Source organism: Somniosus microcephalus, chromosome 14 (assembly GCF_052327205.1).
Source record: "Somniosus microcephalus isolate GS21.2 chromosome 14, FLI_Smic_1.0, whole genome shotgun sequence".
NCBI classification, from domain to species: Eukaryota; Metazoa; Chordata; class Chondrichthyes; order Squaliformes; family Somniosidae; genus Somniosus; species Somniosus microcephalus.
This window is the reverse complement of record NC_141000.1, coordinates 110,203,578-110,224,732: the sequence shown is the minus strand read 5'-3', so window position 1 is coordinate 110,224,732 and position 21,155 is coordinate 110,203,578. Positions and strand designations below refer to the sequence as shown.

Here is a 21,155-nt window from a genome sequence, read left to right as displayed (position 1 = left end):
ACACCAAAACAAACAAGCAAAGGAACCAATGATAGTAGCTGACATACCAACAGCAGCATGGCAAAAGGTTGGTATGGACCTTTTTCATTTAAATGGTAAAGACTATCTAACAGTGATTGACTATTCTAACTATCCTGAGATGGCGCTGCTCTCAAGCACCACAGCAAGCAGTGTCATAATGCATGTGAAATCCATCTTCGCCAGACATGGAATTCCCAGGATTGCCGTTAGCGACAATGGTCTGTGCTTCAACTGTAAGGAGTGGCAACAGTTTGCAGCACATTATGACTTTCAGCACATCACATCCAGTCCTTTGTATGCTCAGTCAAATGGTAAGGCAGAGAAAGGTGTTCAAGTTCTCAAGCAGCTACTGAAGAAAGCGACAGAAAGCAAGTCTGATCCTTATCTCGCCCTGCTGAGCTACCGAGCCTCACCTTTAGACTGTGGTTCTTCACCTGCTGAACTACTAATGGGTCGCAAGTTGCGCATCACGCTCCCCTGCTGTGCAAAAGAACAGCAAAGTGAGGAACTGAGACAGAGACTTCAACTGTTAAAGCTGGAACAGAAATCATACTATGACAAGTCATCCAAAACTCTAAAACCATTGACAAGGGATGATGTTGTCAGGATTGAGGATCCAGATGCATGGAACAGGAAAGCTACAGTTCTTGAGGAAGTAGGACCAAGGTCATACACTGTTAGAACTGAGGAAGGACAGATTCTCAGGAGGAACCGCCGTTCCCTCCTAAAAACACAAGAGACTATTCAAGACCAGATTGATGACAGTGCCGCAACTGCATCTTGTCATTCACCGCCAGAACAATCTCATGAAGACACATCAGACTTACCCGTGTTGAGAAGATCCACACGTGAAGTAAAAGAGCCTGATAGACTTAATCTTTGAGTACAATGTAAAGCTTTGAAAATGTTTATGTTTATAGAGCACTAACAAAAGTGTTACTGATATTATCTTTATTGTTTTCTTGAAAGTTGATTGATATTGATTTTGTTAAACCTCAAAGAAAGGGGGATGTAATGCTCAATAACATGTCATTCTATAGTGGACACTAGGTGGAGCCGTAGAGCTGTATATAGCTGTATGTATAAGACTACACTACCCAGCTATATATTATATTAAGACTAATTACCCATGAGGCTAGGCTACCCACAAGGCAGCAGTCAAGATGGAAGCCTCTAAAAAATGCTGTACAAGTCCATGTGCTCAATAAAAGTAGCTAGCAAAAGCTAGCTGTGTTCATAATAAGAATGTCTATTTATTAATGAACATAACACCAGCGACGATGAAGGATCGCGATATATTTCCAAGTCAGGATGGTGTGTAACTTGGAGAGGAACTTGGAGGTGGTGGTGTTCCCATGCGCCTGCTGCACTTGTCCTTCTAGGTGTAGGTGGAAATGGTCGTGGGTTTTAGCTGAACAGCTTGTTATTTAATCAACTGTCTGAAGTCCAGTCAGTGCTGTTCTGCAGTGCATCATGAACCAGCAGTACACATCAGCGATTGCTACTTTCTGATCAATTGGTTGAAGTGATTATTTTTGGCTACTGGTCAAATCGATCACTGTAACTGGATTCCACTGAATGTAATGCACGGGCTTTTTTTTATTCATCGTGACGTGAAAGTTCCACAGAGGGTTCTCCCGATCTCCCGCCGTAACTTCGGCGGAAGATCGGCGGAGAAACACAGTAAACGGCTGTTTACGCCATTTCTCCAAGGTTTCAGCCAATTTCCCATCAAAGTTAAAACAGGAGAAGTTCTGCAAAGCTTTTACTTCCGTTTCAATATCATGGCCCATGAAAAACATACGTCAAAGTCCAATGGAGTGAATTGTTGAACAAATTTTTTTTTCCCTTAATTACCCATGGGTAACTTTTCTTTTCAACGATTCCCGTTGGTTGTGCAATTTGAATCCTTTGAGGGCTGCAATGGATTCTTTTTCCCTACTTCAATGTTAAAAAGTTGTCATTTTATTGAAAAATTACAAAAAGAAAGACCAATCGGATGTGCTGCCGTGCATGTCTTTAATTTCACTTTAAAACATTCAGCATAAAAAATGTACAGAAAATCATATTTCTAGATGGTATACAGAATCAAAAATCACTAAAACGTTCTGTGCTCGAAGGGTTAATATAAGACCCATGATAATGGGGGATGTTCAGTATAAACTATATGGCACAATTTTCAAAATAATTCCCCGTCACCTCCACCATTCAACTTCAAATTGGTGGCAGCTTCCGTCTCCACGTGCTTTCACATCTGCGGTATAATGTCCAATTAAAGTGGGTCCCTGTGAGGGTTATAAAGTGGACAAAATGTGCAAAATGCAGTTTCTGGAGTGGAGTGGCTTCTGGAAAGCCATCCAGACAGGGGGGGGTGAGAATATTTGCACAGAGGCAGGTTCTTTCGACAGGTAATGTTACCCTGAATCACATTTAAAATCTGTCCTGTAAACGAGAATCATTTTCTCAAAACAAATTGACTGCAATTCTGTGAAAATGGTGGCTGGGCTGTGACTGGGGTTGCCAGGATTGTCCCGGGGTCTCCAGGAATTGCAGATTGATGTCCAGGGCACTGCTGTAAGCAATCCTGGGGAGGAGATCAGTGGGACAGCAACAAAACTGTGTTTCTACAAAAAAATCCTTTGAATGCTTTTGTTTATTAGTTCTTAAAAAAAAAAAAAAAACATTGGCAATTGGTTTGACTGAATCATCGAAACAGGCAATGGAGGGTCTGTTCGCTTATCGAGTTGGTTGGGAAGGTGGTGGGTCACCAGGATGGACGCGTTGGTTGACCAGTGGTGGAGGCGATGGGAGACTGGAGATCACATGATAAAACCTCCAGGAATATGTCCAATCAGAGCTGGCAGTCCTGTGACGAAAGCTGTTCGTTCATGTTTACAAACTTGAGGTCATCCAAATGTCAGTTGCCCGTGTCCTAACCCGCACCAAGTCCCATTCGCCCATCACCCCCTCTGCTCGCTGACCTACATTGGCTCCCGGTTAAGCAGCGCCTCGATTTCAAAATTCTCATTCTTGTTTTCAAATCACTCCATGGCCTCGCCCCTCCCTATCTCTGTAATCTCCTCCAGCCCCACAACCTCCTGAGATATCTGTGCTCCTCTAATTCTGCCCTCTTGAGCATCCCTGATTATAATCGCTCAACCTTTGGTGGTCGAGCCTTCTGTTGCCTAGGCCCTAAGCTCTGGAATTCCCTCCCTAAACCTCTCTGCCTCTCGACCTCTCTTTCCTCCTTTAAGATGCTCCTTAAAACCTACCCCTCTGACCAAGCTTTTGGTCACCTGCCCTAATTTATCCTTATGTGGATCAGTGTCAAATTTGTTGTCTTAAAATACTCCTGTGAAGCACCTTGGGATGTTTTACTACGTTAAAGGCGCTATATAAATACAAGTTGTTGTTGTTAAAGAGATCAAATAAACCGGGTGATTCTTCGTCCCACGGCAGGAACTTGAGCACAAAATCCAGGCTGACCCTCCCAGTGCAGTGCTGAGGGAGCGCTGCGCTGTGGGAGGGGCCATCTTTTGGTCGAGACGTTAAACCCAGGCCCCGTCTGCCCTCTCGGGTGGACTTCAAAGATCCCGCGGCACTATTTCGAAGAAGCACAGGGGAGTTCTCCCCGGTGTCCTGGCCAATATTTATCCCTCAACCAACATCACTGAGGGAACACTTTACCTGGTCATTATCTCATTGCTGTTTGTGGGACCTTGCTGTGTGCAAATTGGCTTCCATGTTTCCTAGATTGCAAGAGTGACTACACAGTACTTAATTGGCTGTAAAACGCTTTGAGACGTCCTGAGCGTCACTGGATAACAAAAATTTTAAAGAACTAATGAAAGTATAAAATATCCCTGTTATCTCTAAATTGCTGCTATAACTGATGAAAATATTAGAATGGAACTTAAACGAGTTATAGAAAGCCATGATTTAGCAGTAACTGGTTAAGTCTATTTTCCTTCTCAATGACATAACAGTATTCTTCTAATTCTTAAAAAATCTCAAACCCCTTGCAATTTCACATCTATGTTGCAAAGTTGCATGCAGCTTCTCTCTGCACGTCAACATAAGAACATAGGAAATAGGAGCAGGAGTCGGCCATACGGTCCCTCGAGCCTGCTCCAACATTCAATAAGATCATGGCTGACCTTTTACCTCAACTCCACTTTCCCGCCCCATCCCCATATTCCTTGATTCCCTTAATTACAACTATTCACTGTAGGGTTACCACTTTTTGCCAAGCTTACAGCTGGGCAGGTGAAGGGAAGGGGGCTGCGGGATACGGACATGACGGGACTGAGATCACCGGCTTAAGAGTTGCTTTGCTTTGCCACCGCTGAAAAGTTGTTGAGAACTTTGTGATGGTCCATAACAATAACGTGCCATCACATCGACATATAAGTAAGCGGGAGAACGTGAGTTTTGACTTTAAGGAAACATGTTTTTGGTGTCAAGTGTGTATTTTACAAAAGTTCTGGAGAGTTCACTCAAAAAGCTGGACTGTCTGATCCAAAACTTAGGCCTCACATGGCAGCCCTGAATTCACTGAACTTAAGGTTTTGTACAGGGCAAAAAAAAAAGCAACAACGCCATTTTTCAATGTACAGTAAATGGAACGGAGCACATTACAGAATGCTCCTCTTCACCGCCCCCCCCCCCCCCCCAAACCATCATCTTTCCCTCCTTTAAACTGAGTGGTTTATTCCTATCAAACAAGCTGATGCTCCAGTTTAAAGTGCTCAATTTCTGTACAAATTATCTACATTCTCAAACGTTCAAAAAATCCATACAAATATATGTTTGTGTGTGTGTCTAGCGATATTCATGTACTCGTTTTTGTTGTGGCAGGTTTCAATTCTTAAATTAAAAAAAAACAAATAAAATGCTGGAAATACACAGCGGGTCCATCTCCATCTGAGAAGGGAGAGACAGGTTAAGCTGGAAGTCTCTCTTACCAGTTCGCCAGTTCTGATAAAGGGTCTCCCAGCCACGAGGCACTGGCCTGGTTTATTCTGCTCCTCTTTCCCGATTTCCGGTGTTCGGTTTACATTTTGTCGCAATCCTGGCTGTTTTTTGTGGCCTCTACCTTGCTGACTTATAGTTAAACATTGCAACATGGGCTTCAGGACTTGATTTTTTTCCATAATAAGGAGAGTTTCATGGGCAAACTGACCCCCTGTGTGATTTGGGAGTGGTTGGGGTGGGTGTGGGGTAAAATATTAAAAGCTGCTGATTAAGGTGGTCTTCTTTGGATGGATGCTGGGCTCATTGGAATTACAAAGGGTGTCAGGTTCAAAAAGGAAAGCCACTTGTAAACAACATCCAAAAATAGTTCTCGCGGCAGCTTCAGTGAAAATATAGCCAAGCCTCTTTAAATGTGCAACATCTTCCACCTGCCCAGCATCCTTCCTGAGATCTTGTTTGAAATCAATAATGTAACTGCCTCAAGAGTCTGTTTTATATATATTTTTTTAAACGTAGAAAGGGATCATTTAGCTGCATTCACCTCTGCAGCGGAACATTAGAAATATGTGTTTATGATTTCTACCTACTTGGGAGGCTGGGATGCTTTTTAAAAAGCAGACAGCAGTTCCAGCACTTAAAACTGTGAATTCTAAATAGCTTCTCAACACATGTATGTTCGATAAGGTGGCTGATATGCTTTTTACCGCTCTCTATATTGAACACAGATTTTGTGTCTATATTAAGAAAGTAAAAATCCCATTGTAAACCAAACCCCGTCCTGATAATTCAGGTCCCTCCACCCCCCCACCCCCCAACCCACTAACATCTCCTTAATCAATTTTTTTTTTCAAACATCTAATTTCTTCAGTGTGTTGGGCAGGTGGATACTTCACACCCTGATTCTGCTCATTACACACACGTGCACACACACAAATCTGATATTCCCATCTCGAGGCAAACAGTCATGCCTTCCACCTCACACTTTGGATTCGTTCTCTAAATTTGTAACCTCCCCGTTCTGCTCCGTTTGCTCCTCGTGGCTCTTGTCCTCAGCTTGCGCCTCCTCCTCTTGCTCCTCTTCCTCCTCCTCAAGTTTGGTGGACACTGACCAGGTGAGGGGCAGTTCCACCTTGCTGACCATCTCCGCCATTTCTCTGGCGCTACAGGACGGGGTCTTTGTCTCGTAGGTTTCGTGAAAGTTGTTGTAATCGACCTCATAAAATCCCTCCTCCAACGACAGGACAGGCATGAAGCGGTAACCCCACAGAATCTCGCTGGTAACGTATGAACTCCGAGCTTGACATGTCATTCCTATGTAAAAAGAAAGGCACCCGCAATGAATAAGTGCTGTTTTTCTTTTGTGTGTACATACCACATACAGACCTCATGCTGTTTCAAATAAAAACACAAAATACTCAGCAGGTCAGGCAGCATCTGTGGAGAAAGAAACAAAGTTAACCTTTCAGGTCATGACCTTTCATTTTGTTTCTAAACGTCTATCTACTTTGACCTTTACAACTGTATGAATAAACAATAAGCTCCCCTTCTCCTTCTCCCACCTCTTTGACCAAGCTTTGCGGTGGTAATGACGGTGAAACTGTCCGTGTTCGCTGTCATTACCCCTCTGAAACTGACAGGATTTAGCGCATGCGTGGAGAAATGCGGAAATCCAGAGGTTGCGGTCAGTCATTCCCTGCTCCTCCACAGATTGCGCTGTGGAACTCCCCAGAGCCGTCAATCAATTCAGATCTCAGTTCCTGATGAAAACTTCCCCATTTACGCTGGAATATCACTGTTAAACACCACCCAACACACCCCACAAAAAAAAAGTTAAGCCTTGTTGAAAGCGGTGTAACTGGGTTTTTAACAACGTATTGACTGCTGAACAATCGTTCTGGCTCTGTAAAGCTAATTTTATATTTGTGGAATGTCAAATTTTTCCATTAATATCAGAATTACATGGCTTTTAATATTTTTTTAATGTTTGTTTATGATATTTCAGTTCTACCTTAATCCTATGTGTATGTCCCAATCTTTATTTCGCTCTCTGTAAAATTTATAAAAAGTAAATTAGAATCTGTGCATTTTACTTCCTGGTTTGCTGCCTGTGAGAATTCTTCAATGTGATTGGCTGCTCAGCCTGCTTGATGACATCATGGGCGCTTGATTTGGCGCCAGATTCAAACAAAGGTTGGGAGAGCTGAAATTCACAGCACAGAGATCACTAGATCTTTGTGGGCAGCAGTTTTATTCAAAGTCACTTCGTTGCTTCGCCACTGACCGCAAATTCCGGGCCATAATGACTCCTTTTGTGACTCGCTGGCAATCTTTGTCTGACTACGTTCCTGTGAAGGACCTTGGGACGTTTTGCTATATTAAAAGTGGCATATAAATGCAAATTGTGTTTGTTGAAGGCTTGAACCTATGTAAGTGGGTTAAAGCTGTTAGTTAAAGTAACAGACAAGCAAACGTCATATGATTGTGTTAAGCATGCATACACTGACATTTGAACAGTGTAATTTTAAAGCCACATTATTTTTTGCAAGCATGGGAAGCAGTCAAGCATATGCAGAGGTTGTTTTTTTGCCCATTTTAGATAGGCCTCTCAACTCCCCTTCTCAATGTGGCATGGAATATATCCAACGAAGAGTGATTCAGGTAGGAGGCCTTTACCAACACTAATTTTAAATTTATGGCTAGGAGTATGAGAGAGTAGGAGTAGCTTGTTTGTTGATTCTTTCACCTCCACCTCCACTCTCTGGCCGCGATTTTGCCTGCCGAGGTCGGTAGCACGGTCCCAGCCAGCTGCCTGCTCCATCCCGCTCTGTTGAAGTGATTTTACATTGATTGGGCTTGTCCTGCCCAGCGAGATTCCTGGCCAATTAAATGGAAGCAGGCTTGATGATGTCATTTGATGATGCATCATCAGCCGGTTTCCTTAAAGGGACCATACAACTTTACTTTGACAGTTGTGCTGTCAGTGTTCTGCAGCATTGAGGTGCTGCAAACACTGACTAGCACTGCACAAAGGTGCACGGCCGCACCCAGGCTCTCCCATGACTCCCTCCATATGCTTATGGAGGGAGTCACAGCATGCAGGGCGGTTCTCTTCCCTTCCAATGGGCGGAAGAGACCTCCCCAGGAGATCAACGCAGCCTGGTTGCACATTGCACAGGAGGGCACAAGCAGGGATGTCGCCAGGAGGACCAGGCTGCAGTGGCACAAACCTTTCAATGATCTCAGTAGATCACGAAACGTTACTGCCAAGTCACACTCACCTTCACCCGGCTGTGCCACTCATCACATCCCCATCACTCTGCCTTCCCTACCCTACTCCTGCACATCCTTACTCACACCAACTTACCATGCTCCTCCACCCATCCCTCTCCATCTACATCTTCACTTTCCCATATCACTAGCCAACCCCCTCACTCGCCCTCATCCTAGTGCAAGCATACCAACTAGCAACACACAAGGGCAGGCACTTGGGTGTTTTATCCAATGTTCATGTGAAGTTTCTGTTCATGTGCTGTCAAACATTGAAATCTTTATTTTCAACACTGTGTTCTTGGACAGATTTGTATGCACCTTTGGCTTAGTGAGTTGCAGTGAATGGTGAGACATAACGGTAGCCTCCACAATGGCGATGAGTGTGAAAGGAATGGCTTGGTCATTGTAGGGATGCTTTATGGTGTTGGTGTGGGGTGGTGCCTACCTGGTGCATCATGTGTACAGTGTCAAGTGAAGTAAATGTGGCCATGGTGAGGCCATCGCTAGCGTCCCGGGCAGCAATGTGGTGGGGTGCTGATGCCCTGTGTCCTGTGTAGCATCAGTTGATTGAGGAGAAGGTTGGTGGTGGTGTTGGTGCTGCTGGTGTTGGGGCTGATCGTGGTGGGATTCTGAGGACCAAGATGAGATTTTTTCAAGGGCACCGATGCTGATGGAATAGATGGCAGATGAGGTTGAGTTGACAGAAGCGATCTGTCAATGGTGAGAGAGGTTGTTCCAATGAGGTGACACTAGATAGAGAGTTTGCTCCAAACACTTGCAAGCTGCATAAAGCTCAATCTGTTTTCCAAATGCAGTAAGCAACAGCTTCTAACCTTGGAAAGTGAAGACCTATGAAATGGGAGCTTTAATAGACCATTTGCAGCTTTCAGATTAGTAAATCATCCCATTCTGACACAACACCCGACCTCCTTACCTGGCATGATGCCCGAGCAGCAGGAAGCCATTGGCAAACTCTCAAAATCTAAAGGTAAGCTTAAAATAATACTTAATTGCCTCTTAACAATCCAGCTAATGATCTAAATTGCCTCCCCCTCCGCTTGGTGCCAGGTGACAGACCCGACACCTGGGACACTAGCGTGGAGGCGGGTTGATGGCGGGGTTCCGATCCGCTGCCCATCATTTCAAATTTCACAACTGACCCGCCTCCGATCCCGTCCCCTCAGCGCCGGCCTCTGTCTCCATTCGGAAACCTCTGGGGGTAACTTTATCACAGAATTCTCCCGATCACTCACTGTAATTTCAGTGGAAATCCTGGAGAAACAGTGTAAGCTGCTGTTTCTGCCCTATTCCTATGGTTTCTGCAGAATTTACTGTGGAAGTTTGGAAGAACCCCGTGGATATTCTATCCCTGATCTCCACTAGCTCTAATATGTAAGCATGCTTAATTATACATTACATCAATAAGCTCATTATTTTTAAAAAGAGATAATGTGAATGTAGAAACCTTCTATAATTTGGCACCTCTTTATAATATTTTATTATATTCAACATCAAAGTGGATAGGGCATGATCTTGTAGAAACTGGAACTCCCTCCCTAACAGCACTGTGGGAGTACCTTCACCACACGGACTGCAGCAGTTCAAGAAGGTGGCTCACCACCACCTTCTCGAGGGCAATTAGGGATAGGCAATAAATAGCCAGCGACGCCCACATTCCGTGAATGATTAAAAAAAAAACTAAATAGAAATCACGTCCTTAAAAAACTTCCTGCAGTTGAGATTAGAAACTTCCTCAGTGGGGAACTGCTCAAGCAAACATCTGCAATTCAGTATGACGAGGCATACATGCACAGCGTCCTACACTGCCCCATCAATAGCATTTTTTAGAAGGATTGCTTTAGACATCCCTAAGTTGTTCTTGCCCATTTATAATTCTCAAACCTTTTCACACTACTCAAATCAAATGAGTTCTGTTATGGCTATCATGCTTGTCTAAATATATGATGGTCTTGGCTCCCACCTGGTGCTTCCTCCATGTGTTGAGTTCCTGCTCTCAGCTGGTTGATGTGGGCAGGTCAGCTCCTTGCCCACAATGAGGGAGGGGGAAAGTCCGAGACATCTGTTACTGAACATCTCTCAGTAATGTACTTAAGGCCTCCATTATAATAATGGACAGAGAAATGCCATCCAAATGCTTTAAGTATTCGCCTGTTAATATTGCCAACAGCAATTTCTCGGCTATGAGGTGCTATTGGATAAGTCTGAGAAAACATATTGGGGCGATTCCATGACTTGACAGTCCCACCAGCAAGTGTCAAATCGTGGATTCATCCCAATATGCTTCCCCAGACTTACCCAATAATGCCTTGTAGCCTAAGAAATTGCTGTTGGTAATATTAACAGGAAATTGCATGCACACAGACCATGATTTTATGCCCATTGCAATGCATGCCTGTGGTACCCTCACTATGAGCACCACTACCCGCCTGGGATGTCAGATTGCAGAATCACCCCATCTACAAGATGCACTGCAGCAACTCGCCAAGGCTTCTTCGACAGCATCTCCCAAACCCGCGACCGCTACCACCTAGAAGGACAAGGGCAGCAGGCGCGTGGGAACACCACCACCTCCAAGTTCCCCTCCAAGTCACACACCATCCTGACTTGGAAATATATCGCCATTCCTTCATCATCGCCGGGTCAAAATCCTGGAACTCCCTCCCTAACAGCACTGTGGGAGTACCTTCACCACACGGACTGCAGCGGTTCAAGAAGGGGGCTCACCACCACCTTCTCAAAGGCAACTAGGGATGGGCAATAAATGCTGACCTTGCCAGCGATGCCCACATCCTGTGAATGAATAAAAGAAATAAGGAAATAGACACAAGACTCTTCTTGGCCTTTCCTTATCTGTGCCCTCCAACCAACCCCATGAATGTCTTACAGGATACACAATTATTTATTAGAGCAAGCAATAACTTTAAGAGGACAATATGATTTTAGAAATGTTTAGTGATTTGTTATATCATTATAATATTTAGCATCAAACTGTACAGGAATTAATCTGGCAGATGTTACATAACAGAGATTGTGTATTCAACAGCTGCAAAGACAGCTTTGTATTCAATGTGCCAGGCAGCATCCGTGGTGAGAGAAACAGGGTTAACGTTTCAGGTCTGGGACCCTTCATGAAGAAGTCTGATGAAGGGTCCCAGACCTGAAACGTTAACCCTGTTTCTCTCTCCACGGATGCTGCCTGGCCTGCTGAGTATTTCCAGCATTTTCTGTTATTTCAGATTTCCAGCATCCGCAATATTTTGCTATTATATTTGTATTCAATGTGTTACATAAGTGATGCAAGTGTGGCAATTCCCATGGGAGAAGATACTTCTGTAAGCGGAGCAACTATTCCTTTGATGTGAGTTGGATTTTTAAGCATGTTCTTTTCTTCCCTGATCTCCACGTCCTGCAGTGGAGAGGGTGAGTGCCTGATCTGCTCCCTAGCTTCTCTGCCAGTGTTACTCTGAGCAGGAAGCTAAGAGACTCTGGCCGGAGGATGATTGATTTTCTGATATTTCCTCAACTGGGACTAGCAGTGATACTTGTCTCTGTGCCTCCCTGCAACATCGCAATTCGAATAAGGAACTCCGCAACCTGCACCTTTCACTGCAATGGCCCGACACATCAATGTGCCATAATACTGCATCACTGCTGTACTATGACACGCATTCTTTAAATTAAAGACTTGTATTTCTATAGCGTCTTTCACGCCCACTGGACGTCCCAAAGCGCTTTACAGCCAATGAAGTACTTTTATATGTATAAATACAAGTATAATATTTTATTGTTATTCAACATCAAAGTGGATAGGACATGATCTTGTAGAAACTGGAACTCCCTCCCTAACAGCACTGTGGGCGTACCTTCACCACACGGACTGCAGCTGTTCAAGAAGGCGGCTCTGAACAGACCCGACACCAAGCGGAGGGGGAGGCAATTTAGATCATTAGCTGGATTGTTAAGAGGCAATTAAGTATTATTTTAAGCTTAAATATTACTGCATCATTGCTGTACTATGACACGCAATTCTTTAAAAGATATATGAAGGTCTGGGCTTCCTCCATGTGTTGAGTTCCTGCTCTCAGCTGGTTGATGTGGGCAGGTCAGCTCCTTGCCCACAATGAGGGAGGGGGAAAGTCCGAGACATCTGTTACTGAACATCTCTCAGTAACGTACTTAAGGCCTCCATTATAATAATGGACAGAGAAATGCCATCCAAATGCATTAAGTATTCGCCTGTTATTATTGCCAACAGCAATTTCTCGGCTATGAGGTGGTATTGGATAAGTCTGAGAAAACATATTGGGGCGATTCCATGACTTGACAGTCCCACTGTCAACACATGGAGGAAGCACCAGGTGTGAGCCCAGATGTTGATATATCTTTTAAAGAATGCAATGATGCAGTAATATTTAAGCTTAAAATAATACTTAATTGCCTCTTAACAATCCTGCTAGTGATCTAAATTGTCGCCCCCCTCCGTTTGGTGTCGGGTCTGTTCAGCACTGACTGACCCAACACCTGGGAGACTCGCGTGGTGACGGGTTGACAGCGGGGTCCTGACCTGTCAATCATTTCAAATTTCACAACTGTCCCACCTCCGATCCCGTCCTCACAGTGCTGGCAATTTATTGCCCATCCTTAATTGCCCTTTAAATGAAAGACTTGTATTTATACAGCGTCTTTCACGAGCACCGGACGTCCCAAAGTGCTTTACAGCCAATGAAGTACTTTTTGAAGTGTAGTCACTGTTGTAATGTAGGAAACGCAGCAGTAAGCTCCCACAAACAGCAATGTGATAATGACCAGATAATCTGTTTTTAGTGATGCTGAGTGAGCAATAAATATTGGTCAGGACACCTGCTCTTATTTGAAATAGTACCAGTGCAGATGGGACCTTGGTTTAATGCCTCATCCGAAAGACGGCAACTCCGACAGTGCTGCACTCCCTCAGTACTGCGCTAGAGTGTCAGCCTAGACTTTTGTGCTCAAGTCTCTGGAGTGGGACTTGAACCCACAACCTTCTGACTCAGCAACGAGAGTGCGACCAACTGAACCATGGCTGACATTTTAATGAAATTATCATTGATGTCTGTAAAATGGAATCAACAACAATTGTTTTATATGATGCTTGATTGTTAGTTTGACAGACTTAATCTGCAGCACAGAGAACGGTGTAGATTCAGTAAGATGTATTTTTTCTTCCAATTTTCTCCACCTCTATCTTAAAGGTACTGGTTTGTACTACAGTATGGTTCTATGGGCATCACTGAAGTGGTAGCTCTTCATGTTTGAGGCTTGACAGTGAGCGTGAGCAGGCAATCAGTTGCCAATACTTAGGTGTCATGTGGGATGGGAACCACCTGATAATTGCATTAGTTGACTCTTGTCTACACTGGGAAGCAAACCAGAGGACACAGATTTAAGGTGATTGGCAGAAGAACCAAAGGCGACGTGAGGAAAACTTTTTTACGCAGCGAGTGGTTATGATCTGGAATGCACTGCCTGAAAGGGTGGTGGAGGCAGACTCAATCGTGGCTTTCAAAAGGGAATTGGATAAGTACCTGAAGGAAAGAATTTGCAGGGCTACGGGGAAAGGGTGGGGGAGCGGGACTAGCTGAAGTGCTCTTGCAGAGAGCCGGCACGGGCTCGACGGGCCGAATGGTGCTGTAACAATTCTATGATTCACCCTGACACAATAACTGAAATTAGGAACTGGTGCACAATAATAACATTCTACCTCACTGTAGCAGGAGGAACATTTACTCACTGTGCAATTGGGGAGAAGCAGCCATTTAAATAAAATATACCACTAAACCACAGCAGCACTTTACACTCTCAAAACAGTCCCGTAGGGTATCATTCCCCCGTCATGACCTCATTGAAGGTACTGTAAGTAAAATATTGAATTTGCAGATGACATTAAGGTGTGTAGAAAAGTCAAGTGCTCCAGGGAGTGCAATATTGTTCTATACAGACTTTAGCAGCGAGATGGGTAAGTGACATTTAATATTGACTAATAAAAGGTAAAACTGTAAATCTGGTTCATAATGAAGGATCTATTAATTAAAGTTCACCAATACAACAATGTGGGTGTGCTAATCTACAAAATATTGAAAGTGTTTATCGGAGAAATTGGCAAGATATAAAGGATGCCAGAGTGTATAGATCCATAAAATAAATTCAAGCATTTAATACTAACACTCAAACATTGGCAAACTTAGACTTAGAGCATTAGTTTTGAGAGCTGCTGTATTTTCATAAAAGTTAGAGAGATATCGGAAAGGATTCAAAGAAAGCGACTGAGAGGCTGTTATTTAAATAGGTTCTGCCAAAGCAAAAGCAAGATGGAGGTGGAGTGCCGTGACCAAACTCTTTAGGGGTGATTTTGCCAATGGGGATGTGATGGAGGCAGGACTGCTGCTTGTTGGGTTTTAGTCCCGCCTCCATCGACTTGCGGCCAACCCACGCTATCTTCCCTTGATTGACCTTGTTAAGCCCGCCCAGCGGGTTTAGCAGGCCAATTAAGGGAAAGCCGGTTACAGGTGACGTCAGCGAGTGACGTTTCATCTGTTAAGAGCTTTTGACAGATGAATTGTCATCGTTTGAGAGCTCTGTGAAGCTGTCAAACACTGACAAATCTGTCTTCTAAGTTGAGACCTGGGACACAGGCTTACTTAAAGATCTCTCCTGAGCAGAAAGATCTCTCCTGAGCAGAAAGCAGAAGGCTGATGCATTTGAGAATGCAGCAGCCATTCTGCTTTCTCTGCCATTGAGATGATGGACTCTCGAGACCTGAAGGGTTGAAGCCTGGAGGAAGAAGCAAAGGTAAGTACAGCTTTTAACACACTTAAGACTCACCTCACACACTTACCTCTGCACACATGCACCCATCACTCACCTGCACACCGGACTTCTCGGCCCTTCTGACCCCCCCAGACCCACAGCTCGCCTCGCCTGGTGAGGTTCGGAGCTGTTGGGATGCCCACACTTTAGGGCTCAAAGTATTGATTATCCAAAAAACTGCCTGTTAACTACATGTTAACAGGCAGTTAATTGGCACTAATCCTCTTCCTGCCTCGAGGAGGCGGCTCCCAGCGCAGGTCCGGTACCCGCCTCCTGGGAAGATGGCATGGAGGCGGGTTGGGTACCCGCCCCCAGATTCTGCCATTTTCCCAGCAGTCCCGCCTCCATTCCTGCCTCCCCAGTGCTTGCAAAATTGCCCCCTTTGACTCTAGCCAGTGGAGTGAATGTGGGGAACGAAGGAACTAGAGCACGAGACGAGGAAAGCTAACACCATTTAAGGAGCAACAGCTTTAGACTTGGAGTTGTTAACTTATAGAACAGACTAAAATGGACCTTTACTCAACAGGGAGAAGAAGGATATGTTCTTGCAACAAAGACTGGAGGGAGACAATTTCTATGTGAATTTCAGTGATGTGTTGAGCTAGACTGGATGAATGGATTTTATTTTTGAACATTTTTTTTTAGGTGACTTTGTGTGCCCATCTAGATGATGGACATCAGTTCTGGGGATTCATATATTTTCACTGTTTTGGCATCTAGTGCCAGCATTGAGCATTACCGAGTTAGGTATGCCACAGCCCAAGTACAAAGTGAAGTTCTATCTACACTGGCCCAACCATGTGTCTTAACATAGAAACATAGAAGATAGGAGCAGGAGTAGGCCATTCAGCCCCTCGAGCCTGCTCCGCCATTCAATGCGATCATGGCTGATCATCCAAATTCAGTACCCTGTCCTGCTTTCTCCCCATATCCCTTGATCCCTTTAGCCTTGAGAAATATATCCAACTCCTTCTTGAATATATTTAATGAATTGGCCTCCAGTGCCTTCTGTGGTAGAGAATTCCACAGGTTCACCACTCTCTGGGTGAAGAAATTCCTCCTCATCTCTGTCCTAAATGGCTTATCCCTTATCCTTAGACTGTGACCCTTGGTTCTGGACTCCCCGACCGTTGGGAACATCCTTCCTGCATCTAGTCTGTCTAGTCCTGTTAGAATTTTATAAGTTTCAATGAGATCCCCTCTCATTCTTCTAAACTCCAGCGAGTACAAGCCCATCGACCCAATCTCTCCTCATACGTCATTCCTGCCATCCCAGGTATCAGCCTGGTGAATCTTCGCTGCACTCCCTCCATGGCAAGAACATCCTTCCTCGGATAAGGCGACCAAAACTGCACACACTACTCAAGATGTGGTCTCACTAAGGCCCTGTACAACTGCAGCAAGACATCCTTGCTCATGTACTCAAACCCTCTCGCTACGAAGGCCAACATACCATTTGCCGCCTTAACTGCTAACCCTAACCTCAAAAGAGAAGTGCCCAATGTGACATTTCTATTTCTGACACAAGTCATCATTGTAGTTTATTCGAATCAAATTACCAAGTTAATAATAATTAGTATAAAATGTTTGTGCTGTAACCCTATAGACTATAAACTAAGGCCTAGAAATTGAGTAGCCTTAGCGCCGCATTTGAGGTGCTAGAGGGCCTAGCGCCGGAGTTATGGCCAGTTGGGAAATTGAGTGGGGCCCTTCCGTCGGCGTTAAGCCGGTAGCGCTGCGCCGGCACCGATGACGTCATCGGTGTGCGCAGCGTCCCGGTTGCCATGCCGACGGGCCCCAGCGCCGAAATTCAGTTGCGGCCGCCTCGCCCGTGGCAGCCGCAACTAAGACTCTGGCAACCGAGTCTTCCCCGAGTTAGCGCCGGCGCATTAAGGTCGCGCGGCGGCCGGCCCGCACCTCCCTCCCCGGACTCCTCCACCCCCCCCCCGCGGAACAGATGCGTCTGGCCTGCAAGCCCGGCACTTGTCCGAGGTGCCGGGCTCATTTTTTCAATATTTGAACGGACAGCGGGCGGGTGCAGGCAGCTCCTCCTTAACTGAAGGAGGAGGCCTGCACTTCCCCAGCCTGCCGCACCGCATCGGGTGCCGCAGCGCCGGATTAGCGCCGCAATTCGGCACTCAGCGCCCATTGGGAGGCGCTCACGCCCGCCAGTAGCGCCGGCAGCCGTCTGGGCGCGGCGCTACTGAATTTTTGGCGCGCGCAAGGGAATTAGCGCCGGCGCTAAATTTCCGGCGCTAAAGCCCTGGCGCGGCGTCAACTCAATTTCTAGGCCTAAGTTTCATTAGATCTTTACAACCATCAGTCAGCACAGGCTTTCATTCCATCAGTTGCAGCTGATTTCAGATGCCAGCCTCAGGTGAAAGGGCAGCATTTGGCTATGGTAGTATAGTGGTTATAATACTGGACTAGTAATCCAGAGGCCCAGACTAATGATCCAGAGACATGAGTTCAAATCCCACCACGGCAGCGGGGGGAATTAAATTTGTTTAATTAAATAAAATCTGGAATAAAAAGCTAGTATCAGTAATGGTGACCATGCAACTATTGGATTGTTGTAAAAACCCATCTGGTTCACTAATAAAAACAGAAAATGCTGGAGAAACTCAGCAGGTCAGGCAGCATCTGTGAAGAGAGAAACAGAGTTTCACTAATGTCCTTCAGGGAAGGGAATCGACCATCCGTACCCGGTCTGGCCTATATGTGACTCTAGACCCACAGCAATGTGGTTGACTCTTAACTGCCCTCTGAAATGGCCGAGCAAGCCACTTGGTTGTCTCAAGGGCAATTAGGGATGGGCAATAAATGCTGGCCTTGCCCACATCCCACGAACAAATAAAATGAAATTCTAACCAGCCAACTCCTCATTGACCTTTCTTATTCCTAGCTTCTTATGAACTTGAAGTTGATTTATTCATACTCGGGGAGCTAGCTCCAATCGTACCATCATACCCTAAACAGAGAGAAGATGACTTCATTTTGTTTATTTTATAGGAACCATTAAAACAGAGGGTGCAGTTAATATGCAGAAGTGACTTATAGTCTGGACTTTACAGGAACTACTGTAGGCGGTGAAACAATAGCTAAAAGCAGCTATAACTAAGACAAATTCATGTGAAACTGACCCTGATGGTAGCTGGGGGCATGAAAAGACTTGGAGGAATGACACTGGGGTACCACCAGGCACCACGCTACAGTAACCAAGGTTCAGCAGGTAATGGCTATCTCTGCACTTGCCACTTTTTGCAGGGACTGGAGCAGGACTAGCCTGGTCGGGGGGGGCGGGGGGGGCTCTTGGGTGGCCTGGATACCAAGCCCACTGACCCCACTCCGAGAGCAGTGGAGCACCTTCGGCTGGAATCCTCGCATCCGTGTGCTGTTCCTTGGCTCCAACCTCCACCTGCAAGAAAGGGGTGCCATCCAAATTTTGGCAAGATGAAACAGTGCGGGCAAAAGGGTGACAGTTGATTACAGCCCATTAAACAGTATCTTCCAGAAGGCGGTGCATTCCCACCTGAGGTTTGCAGCATGTTTAATGGGTCCCGCACGAAACGTGTGCACAAGTGAGGAGCACGCTTATCTTCATTTCCTCCCGAGCTCAGCTAGCTGCTTCTTCACGTGCAGCCAGTCGGGATCTACCTCCATATAGCTCGCACCTGTACGTTTACTGGAGGGTGGGATTCAGCCCTGAAATTGGTCAAACTCATTCAGTACACGCCCTGCAACAGAGCCGCCACACCTAAAGGGAGCAGTGGTGCCCACATGTCTCTGCTGTGCCAGTGTACGCAACAAGTCCAATTTTCTGCCACCACCAGGACTTCCCCTTTAAGAGCTTCAGCCTCACTAGAATATTATGCCCGACAGCAAAGTTTACTACAGGCAAGCTCTTTGTGCACGCTTTTCACGTGCTGTGGGCCAGAATGTGGCACTCTAGCCTCTGAGGCGGAAGGTTGTGGGTTCATAGTCCCACTCCAGAGACTTGCACACATAATCTAGGTTGACACTCCAGTGCGGCACCGTCGGAGGTGCCATCTTTCGCATGAAGTGTTAAACTGAGACCTGTCTGCCCCCTCAGGTGGATATAAAAGATCCCAAGCCATTATTTTGAAGAGGAGTAGGGGTGTACTCCCCAGTGTCCTGGCCAATATTTATCCCTCAACCAACACAACAAAAACAGATTATTTGGTCATTATCGCATTGCTGTTTGTGGGCGCTTGCTGTGCGCAAATTGGCTGCCGTGTTTTCTACATTATAACAGTGACTCCACTTCAAACAGTGCTTCATTGGCTGTGGGATGTCCTGAGGTCACGAAATTCGCTATATTTTAACTCAACCCGCCCCTTTTGTTTGCCATTATTCTGAAAATTGGTGCTTAAATGTCAGAGGTTGCTACAGGTGCAACCTGAGTCACACACAGTAAAGAGAAGCCACAGGATCTATATTCAGCTAAACCATACGTGCAGTCTGCGGTTTGTGTGGTATCTCACTCGTAAAGTTCTGGTTTGTGTGAAATGTACATTCGTTCGCAGTCACAGAGCTCGGGGCTTTTATTCTGTGTATTTGGACAGAATTTGCATCAGTTTTCCACAATCACATTAGATATGCGGTCAGAGATGTGGGGGATAGATTTTCCTCCCGTGCGATTTTCAGCCGGTCGGCTGGTGGAGCGTCTGATTGCGCCGACGGGAAGTCATTTTGAGAGCCGGGGCCTCATTAACAAAGGGCCGGTGAGCTGCCAACCCTCCAGGGTTTTCCTGGAGCCTCCGGGAATAAAAGATTAATCTCCAGGACACTGCCGCAAGCGAACCGGGAGAAAAATTACTGGGACATTAAAGGAAATGTTTATTTTCATTCCCCTTGAACACGTTAATTTATTAGTTATAAAAGTATTGGAGATGGGAAATAAGGCAGTTTGACTGAGCGCGGTGGTGGGAGGCGGCTGACCATGTGGTGAAATCGCCAGGAATACGTCCAACTAGGGTTGGCGACTCGACTGCCGATGGGAAACGAGGGCCCCACAGCAGCCCGCCAGCTCTGTGCCACTGCTGGTCTCCAGGTCCGGAAAATGCCAGGTTGGTTGGGGGAAGAGGAGCAATCCATCTCCTGGCCCCCACAAAAAGAAAAAAAAATCACCTTTGGGCCCCTCTTCAGCTGGTACTGGGCAGAGTGTGAATGGTGCTCATTGCTGACAGATTTTGAAACAAAGCCTTCTAATAGGCTTTCGGCCCCTAATTTACACAATCAAGTCCTGTTGTGGGCATCTGCCCGGACTGCCCGAGGAATGTGCCCCATGAATTCGGCTGCAGGGCAGTGTGGATCGGGCACAGGCTGTGCCACTGTTATATTGGTATGCGTTGCGCCCAATTTAAGCACAAAGAAACAGGAGCAATGCATATCGATTTCTACCCCCATGTGTTTAAAATGCTAAAGAATGTCTGTCAGTTAGACTGTTGTATTTTAAGAGCATCCCATTTTAGCAGCTACTCCCTGTAATATTCTATTTTAATCTCGTAGAAATATTATGAGGTTCTGCGCTTTTGTCTCAGGGTAACGGTATTGTTACTTTGCTATTTGTTTGAATACAGCTTGACAAACAACCCATCTTCAAAGTATCCTTAAAATGTTGTAGCACTGACATTCATAGTCTGAGGGGCTTAGAAGGAAACGCTATGCATGGAGCCTGCATTATGTACAGTCTCACATAAGAACATAAGATGTAGGAACAGGAGTAGATCATTTGGCCCTCGAGCCTGCTCCGCCATTCAATAAGATCATGGCTGATCTGCTCTTGGTCTCAACCCTGCTCCCCATAACCCTTGACTCCCTTACCATTCAAAAACCTGTCTATCTCCACCTTAAATATATTCAATGACTCTGCCTCCACAGCTTTCTGGGGAAGAGAATTCCAAAGATTCACGACCCTCTGAGAGAAGAAATTCCTCCTCATTTCCGTTTTAAATAGGTGCCCCCTTTTTCTGAAATTATGCCCCCTAGTTCTAGATTCC

The 21,155-nt window shown here is 45.5% G+C and overlaps 1 protein-coding gene across 1 annotated transcript in view; it reads right to left on the bottom strand.

Annotated features, from left to right (window-relative positions):
* Positions 1 to 5,829: 5,829 nt before the first annotated feature.
* kcnj6 (potassium inwardly rectifying channel subfamily J member 6) overlaps positions 5,830 to 21,155 on the bottom strand; it is a 40,762-nt gene continuing 25,436 nt past the window's right edge. Inside the window, exon 2 of the mRNA XM_086007179.1 lies at positions 5,830 to 6,306. Within this exon, the coding sequence (XP_085863305.1) occupies positions 5,972 to 6,306 (335 nt within the window). The 3' untranslated portion in view covers positions 5,830 to 5,971. The remainder of the gene's footprint in view (positions 6,307 to 21,155) is intronic.